Genomic DNA, 12,838 nt, shown 5'->3' with positions numbered 1-12,838 from the left:
CCAAAGTCATCCTCCAAATAACACGAGATGTTATTGCAATGCAAGTTTGCTGTTGTCCCCTTGTAAGCCAGCATTCTCTGTACTCTCCTCAGCGTTTCCACAGAAAACATAAAACCCTAAGCCTGAGAAGTCCTGCTTTAATTTGAACAATACACAATACAAAGAAGATACAGGATCACGGAGCTTGACGTAACACAAACATGATCAGAGAAGCAGTTTCCGCAGCCCGAGAGGGGCTGTTGATTCTTCCGCCTAAAACCCCTCTGATACCTAAACAAACCTCGGAGGAAAAAAGAACCTGGTTTTGTTTTAAGTTGTTTTTTCCATCAGACACACACAGTCGGTGTGGAGAAACATCCAGCACTGGCCAGCTGTTTAAATTGCTTCCAGACCCGCTCAGCATAAGGCATGAATAAGGCCAGAAACATGACAGGAATGCTGGAGAAAAAAAAAGAATTCAGGTTGAGAAATGCTTTCATGGGGGAAATATGTTTTTCTTCTGGGTTCACGTTGTGTTCGGGGGATCCTGAATAGTTTCATTTTTCTTGGAAATTCTTTAAACAGAAAAACAATAAAGTAAATATTATTTCCTCACTCTTTCTTTTTCTCCACCAGAGATGACTTCAACCTCAAGGTGCTGCAGGCCTTTGTGGAGCTGCACGAGTTTGCAGACCTCAACCTGGTCCAAGCTCTACGGTCAGTGGAGGGACTAACCCAAATAAAACATTTACAGCAGTGACATCATGTGAAACCCTGACACCTTCCCCTCCTCTTCTCCTTGTTGTTTGTAGGCAGTTTCTATGGAGTTTCCGTTTGCCAGGCGAAGCCCAGAAGATCGACCGAATGATGGAGGCGTTTGCCTCTCGGTACTGTCAGTGCAACCCCGGGGTCTTCCAGTCAACAGGTCAGACACACAGCAAGCCGTTGTTAATGCTTCATGTAAACCTTGTTATAGCAGACATATCATCAGACGCCTGTCAGACAGGAACTCCTACATCAGCACCACTCCTAGTGCAACAAATGAATTGAGTTGGAACTGGATGTTTTATCATTTATATACAAGTCCATAGGTTGTTTTCAATAGAAAAGTCAGTGTTGACGTCAGGCTGATAACATTTGCATAAGCTCTATCTCTTAGATTGGCAGAACCTGCAAATATCAACCATTAACCCCTTACTCTTTACTTTTTTAAAGCTTTTTTAACCAATTTGTGCATTTTTCCATAATTCATCATCATAATTCATTATTTTACCAAACTATTTAAACTTTTCTATCCCTTATTTATAGATATTATAGCTATTTATATATTTTAGCTATTTCTACCATGTTCCTATGACCTTTAACTAATGTCAATAATCCAAAATCACTTACTATTAACTATATTTTCCACTATACAGTGAGTCCGCTACTTTGTACTGCTCCACGTTTGATGAGAATTATTATTGGTTATTGGTACATATTCCTGATTGGGATCTGGGCCCGAGCTGTCGTCTATATTCACATGAGCAATGTGTGTCAGTGCGCCGAAAACCACTCCGGCCTAATATACCAGCAGAAATACGGCCTGAGGGTCTATAAAAGGACCCACTGAGTGATGGCCTGTTTTTTAATGTGTTTCAATCATTAAACCATAAGAGTTACTGTAACTAAGGTTCAATGAGGATTAACCAGATTACAATTTCCAGTTCAGTGCACGAGTCCAGAGTAAACAAGCACCAACAAACAAGGGACATCCATAATTCAGGAGGACTCAACCTGGCTAAGTGATCCGCGTCTCGTGTTAAACAAAGCCTGCGACTACAACAGACAGTGAATAATTCAAGAGGTTCGGACCGAGCTATTGTGTGCACGGGATTCTGGAGGGTGTGAGTGTGTTTCTGTGGAGGCTCCACCTGAGTAGTAAGGGGTTGAGCAAATTCAGATGCTATGAAATAACTGTTATTTTTACTTATTATAGGAATATTAGATTTAATACATCCAACTTTGAAAGCCTTTTAGGATCTTTAATTACAAAGGTCATGAAAGCTCAGTTTCCGCTCCGCGTTTCATCATGATCATTAAACTTTGGAATACACAGGCATCCCTCTAACAGATACCACCACCTCTTGGCCCGTGGTACACACATTCTTTCTTTCTTTTTTTTAATAAAGAGTGTGTGTGAGCCGGCACACAATAAGCAGGGCAGGACAGCCAGGCCCAAAGTGTGTCAGTGTGAGGAGACAGACAGAGTGGAATGAATGATTCATTTACAGGCAGTCACTGGCCCGTGTGAGTCTGAACATTAACACACAGTAGAGAGACTGCAGCGCTGCACCCCCACCCCTCACACACACGCACACACGGGCACACACACACACACTCAATTTTGAAATGATATTAGAGTTTGGGTCAGGTTTGGTCGATAGCTGAGCTTTCTTGATTTTTCACTCACTGGCCTTGGGTCGGGTTCAGGCACAAATAAACGAACGCCTGCCTGGTCGGGCTTGTTTAGTTTACTGTTGGACGGTGCTGACACAAATTTGTGGCCCAATCTGGACACAAAATGCAAAATAAATTGTAATCCCACGCCTAATAGACAGTAAATGCTCAAATAAAACCTGATAAGAAAATAGTCTGGAGTTATCTTATCCTCTATATTTTCATGTGCAAAAAAAATCATGTAAGAATATGGTATTATTATCAAAGGATACAGTAACTAACTCAAATGGCTCTTGAGTAGAGTGCATCCCCCTCATGAAACCACATTTAATTTCACTGATTAATTTTGTGATTTTTATTTGCCCCAAATCGCACCCACTCATAAATATGAGTCCCCTAAATATGCCTGGTTTTTCTATCATCACGATTCAAGAAATATACTCAGAGAAATGAAAGGAAATGTTGAAAAAGGGCCCTGATCAAAGGATGTTAAAGAAAGTGAAAATAATTCCTGGATCGGCACCAAAATGTTATGGGTTCCTCTTTTAATCCTGCTAACAAACAAACAGAACGCAGACGAAAACATAACCTCCTTGGTAATTATGTATGTCACTGTGATCTGTCCTATTTTTATATTGGTGTCTATTTCAGCCTTTTTCATTGTTACTGTTATTCCCTGTACTCGGCATCCTGTGTGTAACAATGTGGCCACCGGTTTTGGTAGACACACACGTATAATATACATCTACAGATATATTGAGATACACTTTAACCCATTTATTTCTCCTCCTGCTGCTCTCAGATACCTGCTACGTGTTGTCGTTTGCGATCATCATGTTGAACACCAGCCTACATAACCCCAACGTCAGAGACAAGCCCCCTGTGGAGCGCTTTATCTCCATGAACAGAGGCATTAATGAAGGAGGAGATCTGCCAGAAGAGCTTCTCAGGGTGAGGATTTGCCTGTAATGAGTGTGTGTGTGTGTGGGGTGACTGATCTCTGTGACCGCTCTGTTATACCAACTCCATACGAATGAGGCTTTTCCTTCACTGTACCCCCATGTGATTAACGGTTCCGCCCCTGTCTGCAGAACCTTTACGACAGCATCAAAAACGAGCCCTTCAAAATCCCAGAGGATGATGGGAACGATCTGACGCACACATTCTTCAACCCTGACAGAGAAGGCTGGCTCCTAAAGCTCGGTACGTAAAAAAATCAGAGCTGTCAAAGGAACCTTGTTTGTGTTGATTTGAGTCGGGATAGCCTCAACATCACTTTGATTGGTACATGCTTCATTTCCCTGTGGGTTGTTGTGTATGTGACTTGTTAATGATGAGCTTGAAGGTGGCCATGTTGGAGGTGGATTGGGCAACAAGAAATAGCTTTGACCCAGTATCCTACATTATTACTAACAGGTATTGATATATGCTGACAGAAATCATGAGCTGATGCTAACGTCACCCATAAGAACTTAATATTTAGCATTTAAACGTGCTTTAGTTACAGCAGAGCCAGCCAAGTAGGGTACTGCAGACATCCCTCTCCCGAGCCACGCTTTCCACTTCTCCCTGGGCAATCCCGAGGTGTTACCTGGCCAGATGGGATATGTAGTTCCTCCCACGGGTTCTGGGTCTACCTCATGCTGGGTAGACAGCTCTCCCTTTTCGAACGTGGAAGAGCAGCAACTCCAAGCCTCCCTCCGAATGTCTGAATTCCTCACCCTATCTCTAAGGCTGAGCCAAGCCACCTGATAATAGCATTACTGTAGAAACAAAAAAAATGTATTTCAATGAGTTCCTTTTCATTACAACCAATTAAATCTGTCCATCCATCTCCGTTCAAGAGATGTTCGAACATCACAACATACTCAGTTGGCATTGAGTTTAAAGAGCTTGAAGGAAACCCACACTGCTTTCTAGTGTTTACTAACCACTTCCTGTCATGTTCATTACATTGAAAGCGACACTAGAGAAAAAAGAATTGAAGGGCAACTCGTAATGTTGGTGTTTAAGGGGTTTTAGGTTTCTTTTCAAAATAAGACCCTTAATAAGACACTGGTGGTAAAAACACCTCACTCAGCTAGAGACGCATCCTGGCACATTGTGTTCATTTTCCCTGTGTGAACGTGCCACAAACTCAGACAACTGCCGGCTGATTAGCGAGCCAACAAGTCATTCAACTGTGCTCGCTCCTATCATGCGATAACTCCATTCACTGTGCCACGAACTTGTATCAGCTTGTGATTTCTACGCACGTCGACCCATGTTTGCTCGGAAACCGTCCACCTCCATGATGGCACCAGATCTGTGTCCAACCTGCAATGAGACTCCTCTTTCTTTCCTCTCATATTGCCTCTCTATTGTCTTGCTCCTCTTCATGATTTCACCATCTCTCTCTCTCTCCGCCTCTCTCGTGGTGATTTTTTGTGCTCGCTGTCTTATTCTGTTATTTTTTCCTTTTGCACCTCACTCCCTCTCTAACCTTTCGCCCTTTCAACTCTGTGTTTTGTTCTTTCGCTCTGTTCTGTTGCGGCTGTTCCTTCTTAAATCTCTGTATCAGGAGGTAGGTACACTCCTTCCTCCTCTGTCCACCTGGTTCATCTCAAACTGGCCTTGGCTGCCATTAACCCTGTAGCACACCAGGCTCCTGAACATGCTGGCCGCCTCATCTAAGTTGTATCAGAGCTGTTACTGGTTAAATAAGTTACTGCAATATGAAGTGATGGGTTATTTTATTGAGAAGCGAGGTGAGTTGAAGGTCAGCGTTCTCTCTCATTCTGCATGAGGACGGGCTGCATTCCTCTTTTGGCTCTGGAGGAGGCTGGGTGACGCTCAGGGCTCGTCTCAGTCGGTATTCAGGCAGAACGCCAATTTATCACAAGAAGAAGCCTCGGCATAAAAGATAATGATGCAACTCATCAAACCTCTCTGCCACTTGCTTTTTACCCTTTGGAACAATTGTAGGTTCTAATTTAATTAAGCCACTTATTTGGAAACAAACATTTGCACAAATTCTGAAGTGCGTGATGGAGAGCTCCGTCATGGTTCATCTTTCATCTACATTACAGGTGCTTTCAAGTTCACTTCCACTTTGGTCAAGTTTAAACTTCTTTAAAGGAATAGTCTGTCACTTTGGGGAGCAGTAATGTCGGCCATCTTTATATAGAGTCTATGCACAGGGAAAATGCAAAATCTACCATTAGTGCCTATAAAATTTATAAATTCATACTTTGCTGCTTCCCTCATATCAAGTCATTGTGCTATGCTAAGCTCACCCACAATGTAACCTTAGAATGGTACTGAATCTACCCTTTCAGCTAACAAGAAAACAACAAAAAAAACATATTTCCCAATATGCTGTTCTTTTAACCATCTACATGACAACCCTAAAATTATTAAATAGTTTTCTACATGTAGTAGTAACAAGGATTGCTCTGACGAAAGTGACTTCACCCTCCTTGTAGATTCTCTGAAAGTTCCCATCGGTCAGCTGAACAGGCCAGGTCATGCTTCGTACCATTCGAGACCGCCCTGTGCGACATACAGCTCCTGTATTTGCCAGAACATGCAGTCATGCTCGAGCTTTGGTCCGCTTGAATCTGCGCCGTGGGAATGCGTACGAGCCGCTGCGTTACCGGTCATGCAGTGAAACAAAAGAGACCTTGGCCCCTTTTCCATTTGTGTCCCTCTGTCCCTGACTTACAGACCTCCATACCTCCCACTGCTGCTTCACTGAGCCCTTCTCTCTTTCTATTTTGCTCTCGGTTCCACTAACTGCACTTTCCAGATCCTTCTAGAGTCTGTTTTTTTTCCCCCCGTAAGTGAATTCCATGTTAATTTTAGCTCCATACAGCTGCACTGCTGAGGCTGTGAAGCTCACATAACACCTTCACCGAGATTGAGCCTGCCGCTATGCCTGAACCCATCATCATCCAGCATGATAATAAAATCCAATCACTTAGATGCTTTTGGAATGTATCTTAGAGAGCCTACATTTGTGGAGGGGGGGTCACAAAGACATAGAGCCTTGACAGATATAGATACCAAATCAAAATGTACCATCTAAGCAGCATTTATATTAAAAACATGGCCAGTCAGTGTAACATATTGTGGCTGTTATGTCTCCCAGGCCTTGGCAGAGATTACACCTCAACCAAGAGCAACAGTCTTCTTAAATTCCAGCTGCACCAAATTTCACACACTCAAAGATATCAGTTCCCTAAAAATGCCAGATTTGTTTTCATCAAGATCCAGGAATTATTCCCTGGAAAGTCGTCAAAAATTTCACAGCTTCTTTTATGGCCCATGTCCGTCCACCAATTTCCAAGCAAATCTGTTCTGTAGTTTTTGTGTAATCCTGCTGAGACACAAAAAAAACAAACGGACCAATGGACAGGAGTGAAAACACAACCTCCTTGTTAAAGATAAACAAATATTCCCTCACACTTGTGCATAGTTTTGAACCTTCTCACATTTATTTTCCCTCCCTACATAACAACCAAATGAAGGATCAATCTGCATTAGAACAACAAACATGGAACTTCATTTGGTAGAAATCCAGAATAAATATCAGGATTAAAATAGAAATTTGGCGAAATGGGATTAAGAGCTCTCCATGCCACTTTATGACTGACTGTAGAAGAATAAGACGTACATACTGTACTTACCAACAAGAGGAAACCAGGTTTTACGGGCTCACATTAGTTCAGCGGCTGGAAATGCTGTGGCTGCACCTTAAGTTAAACATCTCTCATGAATAATATACTGTAAATGCTGGAGTTGACCCTCGGTAGAAGTATAGAATAAAAATCTGGGTCAGGTGAACATTACATATTGATTACATCAGTAACGGCTGCTTTCTGCGCCTTCTGTAAAGTCAGCAAACGTGTTATTATGCTGCCCATGACGCAGACTGTACATCAGCAGCATTATGCTGTTTTGATTACATAGGTTAATTGCATCACCGATGGTGTAATAAGGAGAAAATCCACTAATCCCAATAATCCACTTTTGTCTGATGAGTGAGGCAGATGGAGACTTTTTTGTCTCTTGTAATGAAAATCTCTCAGATATTTAACTGTAGAATAATCGGTTCAGACAGGGAGTGATTTTAACTCCCTGTGTAAGAGCTATTCTTCATTACATACAAGCATCGGTAGACACTTTTCTCAAACCAGGCTCATAAAATCTGTCCCTCTCGCTGGCCACCCCAGTTGAATGCACTCCTGCCTTAGTGCTCACACACTCTGTACTTGGCGTGCACATGTCCGGCCCTCCTCCTGGAAGGTAACACAGGGTTCAACTGTTTTCACTACCCCCCACCACCACCACCAACACACCCTCCCTCCTTGCGCTCGAGCTCTGGGGACAGGGAGAGGTTAGCGGAGGGAGTATCCAACCTGAGCCTACTAAAGCAGACGGATGGTGATCAGAAGCAGATGTGGCACGTGGTCTCCTGCAGGTTAGCCTGCACGTGCACAAACACTGACACCTCTTCGGTTTGAAATCAAGCGCGGTGTGTTTCTGTCCGCAGGCGGCCGTGTGAAGACGTGGAAGAGGAGGTGGTTCATTCTGACTGACAACTGCCTCTACTACTTTGAATACACAACAGTGAGTAGGCCGATCTGTGTTTGTGTGTCTCGGAACCATAGATTGTTCATTATTTAATAATTCAATTCTTCTTCTTAGTTTTCTCTTCTTGAGTTAGATGAGGAGATTGACTCAACACTTATGCTCAATATGAAGCTGCAGCCAAATATTAAGCTTAGTTTAACACCAAGGCTAGAAACATCTTATATTTTGTTGAAACCATAAAAGCCAAAATGTACAAATAAGTTATATTATATTATGATATTATATTATAATTATAATTTCAAATGTTAAAATATTTACAATACTGATAGTTTTTAGCTGAGTGTGTGAAACATATAATGTGTAAATACATTTTGTACAGATAGATAATGTGCAAAAGGACGATAAGTAAAGGAGACATAAAAAATAAATCCTACAGTTGTAATTATTGTCTCACACACACACACACACACACACACACACACACACACACACACACACACACACACACACACACACAGAGAGAGCGACAGACAAAGGTCTTTGCCTTTCAGCTCTGCTCTTTAACAGATGTTGCCCCTTTGACTTAAATAAAACTCCCTTCAGCAATTAACATGAGGCATCATGGGAAACATCTGCAGTGTCTACGGCACACATCTGGCCCCCCCGCTACGCTGCAAACCAAGTGCCTCCCCCAACCCGCTGTGAGGATCACCCCCACGCTTCACCCCAGGAACCCAGCAGCATCCCTAATGCTGAGAACGCACACCCTCCCCCAACACACACACACGCCAATCCGTCAGCACGCACACATACACGCTGTGGTGGTGCACACACTCAAATGGCACGCACACGGCCAGCTGTGAGGGGTTGTCCACAAGCATTTCCTCCCCCTGCTGTGCCCCCTCATTAGTAGGAGGATGACAAGCGGGACACAGGGCTGTTCCTCAAGGTCTCTCCCCAAACACACACACACACCCACACACACACACTTCACATCTGGACCCACAAGCACAATAGCAGTCGCTGGAGGATGGCGAGTGTAGGGTTACGTCTCCCTCGGGTGCTGTCCCTTACGTGACCAGGATGAATAAAAACCTCCAATGTGCTTTAATCGCCACCTTGACTTTTTAAAACTTTGATGCTGTCAGGCTCAATATAATGTTAAGATAATAGTTAAAACACTTAAACAATTAAAGGTGCTACACATAGCGTCTAAAAGGTTTCTCTTGGCTTGTCTGTGAACTCTTGTTTTCAATGTGTAGCTGATGAAATAGCTTTGAACAGTCGTGCTCCACCAGCCCCATGTAGATAAGAGTGTGTGTAGGAGGATCTTTCACAATTACCCTTTTACAGCATTAGAATGGGGTTTGGGTGATCGGATTGCAGTCGGATAGAGTTTGACCACATGAATGTGCAGGTGTGAATGCACCCAAGAAAACCCCCGATAGTCAGGGACGCACAGTGAACACACTGAACAAAAGCACAAATGAAATTACGTCAATCCATATATAACAACTACGTGGGCAGAAATAATAATCACACATAAATAATAACTGCAGCTAGCAGCCACTAGCCAGAGAACACAAGTAGCAGTCCTCTCCTCGGTCCTCAGCTCGGGACGCCATTCAAGACATTGGAGATGGAGAGAAGATGAGAGCAAGTGTCTGCTTTCAAGTTGGTTTGATGAAAGTAGACACGAGAGGAGGACGTGACGTGAGCGGGACCGAGCGATCAGATCTCAGGTCCGATCGGTCCTGGTCTTCATGTTAGATGGTTGATTAAGAGACATCTATGTTCTGAGTGAGAGATGTGTTGATGCTACATTCTGTCTTTGTATGTGTCTCCAGGATAAAGAGCCTCGTGGGATTATTCCTCTGGAGAACCTCAGTATCAGAGAGGTGGACGAGCCGAGGAAGCCTGTAAGGAGCAACTTTTAAATTCACTAGATCAGGATTTTCTTTTTCTTCTGCACCAAGTTGTGCACAATCGTGAATATCAGCCTTCTGAACATGTCTTTGGTTTTATAATTCAAGACCCACAAATCAATGAAAATGCTGAAAAATCTAGAAAGTAAAACAAAATTCCTGGAAATTTCATGGTAACTTCATGGTAAATTTCCAGCTAACTAACAGACTAACAAACACAAACACAAAACCTCCTTGTTACAACCTATATCTTCTCTGAGATGTTCTTTTTCTTTCATCACACATATTTCTCATGATCTCCTCCCAGAACTGCTTTGAGCTCTACAACCCAAACCACAAAGGTCAGGTGATCAAGGCCTGCAAGACGGAGGCGGACGGGCGGGTCGTCGAGGGCAACCACGTGGTGTACAGGATATCGGCCCCCACGCCGGAGGAGAAGGAGGAGTGGATCAAATCCATCAAGTAAGAGGCGAGGCGCGTTAGTGTGGATCCATTTACACTGAGACGGCACTTAGCCAACACTGGGCCGCTCCCATGTGGGACGTTCTCATGTCTGACCTTGACTGTGTGAACGCAGCACGCAAACACATAGAGCTGTGAGCTTAAACACACACACACACACACACACACACACACACACACACACACACAACAGGTGACTAAACGCGACTGTTTCTCACACTTGCACACAGATAACACTCCGAGGTGAGTTCTGCTCTGCTGGATAAGCTCACTTCCCTTTGATTAGCGCTTAGCAAAGAAAAACACACACATGCACACACACACACACACACACACACGCACACACACACACACACACACACACACACACACACACACACACACACACACACACGCACACACCGTCTCAGGCGCTGCTGTGCCTCCCTGCGCTCTCAGTGTGTTTTGGCAGACCCTACACCCGATTCGTCAGATCCGAACGGCGTCTGATTAACCAGGAGAGTGGAGGTGCAGCGGTAAATTGGACCCAGTGGGTAATTGATCAGCTCAGTGGTTATCATCCACTCGGCTGCAGCTCCACTGGCAAATATGATCAATATCTGAGCGAAAAAATCGTATTACACAGTCCTCCCCTGCTCTAATGATATTGAAAAAAAACCACTTAGCATTGACAGATGTGTATCCATTAAATGAAAGTGATGGGTTTTTCAGCGGAGTTACTGTAATCTTGGCGGCCTGGCGAAAGAGGAGAGAGGTGCTCGCGGTTCTCGTGTGGTAGATTTCCAGTCGGCTGTCCTTCTCGTGACACATCGCGTGTGTGACGGGTTTCACACTCGGGCGTCCGAGTGCTTTTAGTGTACATGCACACGTGTGAGCCCACAGTGCTGTCTCTTAGACCCGGTTCAGACCTGATTCTGACACCCGTCCTGAGTGATCCCATCACGAGGGGGTCAGCGTGATCCTGAGATCCAATCACAAAAACCACATTCGGAGGTGGTCTGGGATGTGGAGGACTCAGCTGACGTCTCTGACCTGCAGCAGTTTCACAAATTAACCAAGCGTGTTTTTACCCTTCTCTGTGTCCGTACGGTGATTTGTCGGTGACCACTGCCACAATATCAACACTGATCACCACATAATGACTGAAACTTCCCTCGAATTGGTCAAATCTTTCTTCACGGTCAAAGTTCCCCAAAGTCTGACTCCACACAGCGATTTGTTCGGCCACAGAAAGGACAGGAAGCTAAAGCTTAATTCCCTTCCTCGCTTGGACAGATTGGAAGTGGGAGGGAGAAGACTGATAGTCACGTATGTGTGACAGGGACCTTACTCTCTCTCTCTCTCTCTACCGCTCTCTCTTGTCCTGACACACACACACACAGACACAAACACAGTGACATCAGACACATCTGTAAACTCAAACTGGGTAAAAACATCATAATTTGGTCGTCCAGGACAGAAATGACACGTGTTTATTTGCATATAGAACAGGGAAGTGAAATCCATTCAGGACACATTTTGGTGTGAACACACGTACTTGGTGCCGTCCACTTGTGATCGGATCTCTCAGGACCGATGTTGATACCAGGTCGGAACTGGGCCCTAGTGTTTCAGTCCAGTTGAACACTGGGAGGTTGAGGCTTCTCCTCTTGTTGCTGGAATGATAAAGATCACAGATTTAACTCAGCGCTGCCTCAACCACACGTTTGACTCAGCTGCTGCGGCGACAGACTGTCCTGCAGTCAGCAGATTCACACACACACACACACATTGTATCCACACCTGACTCATCTGCTTGGGTGGAAACTGCTCTTGTGGTAACAACACACAGGACTGGTCATCTCAGTGTGTTCACTGTTCTGCTGCCGGGAAACCTCTGGGTTACTCAGCGCTGTTCCGCTCTCTAGTGTGTGGCACTGACAACACACAAAGCAGCTACAGTCACAACCTCATGATAATAATAATCATTTCTTAAACTGACTGTGTATAAGAAAAGTAAAAACTGTTTTAGTGTCTTTCAGCTCATTGTTTTGGTGTTTTTATGAAGCCATAAAGTTCAGACAAACCCCCTGTATGCTAACTGATACTTTTCTCAGGACAGAACCTTATATTTGTTTGGTGGCCAGACACACAAAACAAAGTGGATGCTAATGTTGCGCAATATAATATAATAAATCATGAGTATTAGGGACATAATGAAGTAAATAAAATCTGAGATTTCGTGAAAAAAGGTGTAATATTATCATTATAAAGTCGTTCAACTCTTTCTCGTTGTTTCTTGAGAAACTATGAGACCTCTTTAAATATAGAACAACGATAACTCTGCAGTCAACCACTAGAAAACAATTCCTCCTCCACAGAAGAGGCAAGACCTCCTAATGTGTGTGGTTCTTTCTTCATTATAAACTCAGCTTCTTGCACAATCTTGTCAAAGTCCTGACACTAATGGTAATGTGGTC

The 12,838-nt window shown here is 43.8% G+C and overlaps 1 protein-coding gene across 1 annotated transcript in view; it reads left to right on the top strand.

Annotated features, from left to right (window-relative positions):
* LOC118101104 (cytohesin-3) overlaps positions 1–12,838 on the top strand; it is a 32,187-nt gene that overhangs the window by 16,451 nt on the left and 2,898 nt on the right. Inside the window, exons 6-12 of the mRNA XM_035146777.2 lie at positions 616–696; positions 792–904; positions 3,221–3,369; positions 3,510–3,621; positions 7,952–8,028; positions 9,840–9,911; positions 10,225–10,379. Of these exons, the coding sequence (XP_035002668.1) occupies positions 616–696; positions 792–904; positions 3,221–3,369; positions 3,510–3,621; positions 7,952–8,028; positions 9,840–9,911; positions 10,225–10,379 (759 nt within the window). The remainder of the gene's footprint in view (positions 1–615; positions 697–791; positions 905–3,220; positions 3,370–3,509; positions 3,622–7,951; positions 8,029–9,839; positions 9,912–10,224; positions 10,380–12,838) is intronic.

This window comes from Hippoglossus stenolepis, chromosome 21 (assembly GCF_022539355.2).
Source record: "Hippoglossus stenolepis isolate QCI-W04-F060 chromosome 21, HSTE1.2, whole genome shotgun sequence".
In the NCBI taxonomy this organism is placed as follows: domain Eukaryota; kingdom Metazoa; phylum Chordata; class Actinopteri; order Pleuronectiformes; family Pleuronectidae; genus Hippoglossus; species Hippoglossus stenolepis.
The sequence above is the reverse complement of the archived record's forward strand: the minus strand, read 5'-3'. Positions and strand labels throughout refer to the sequence as shown.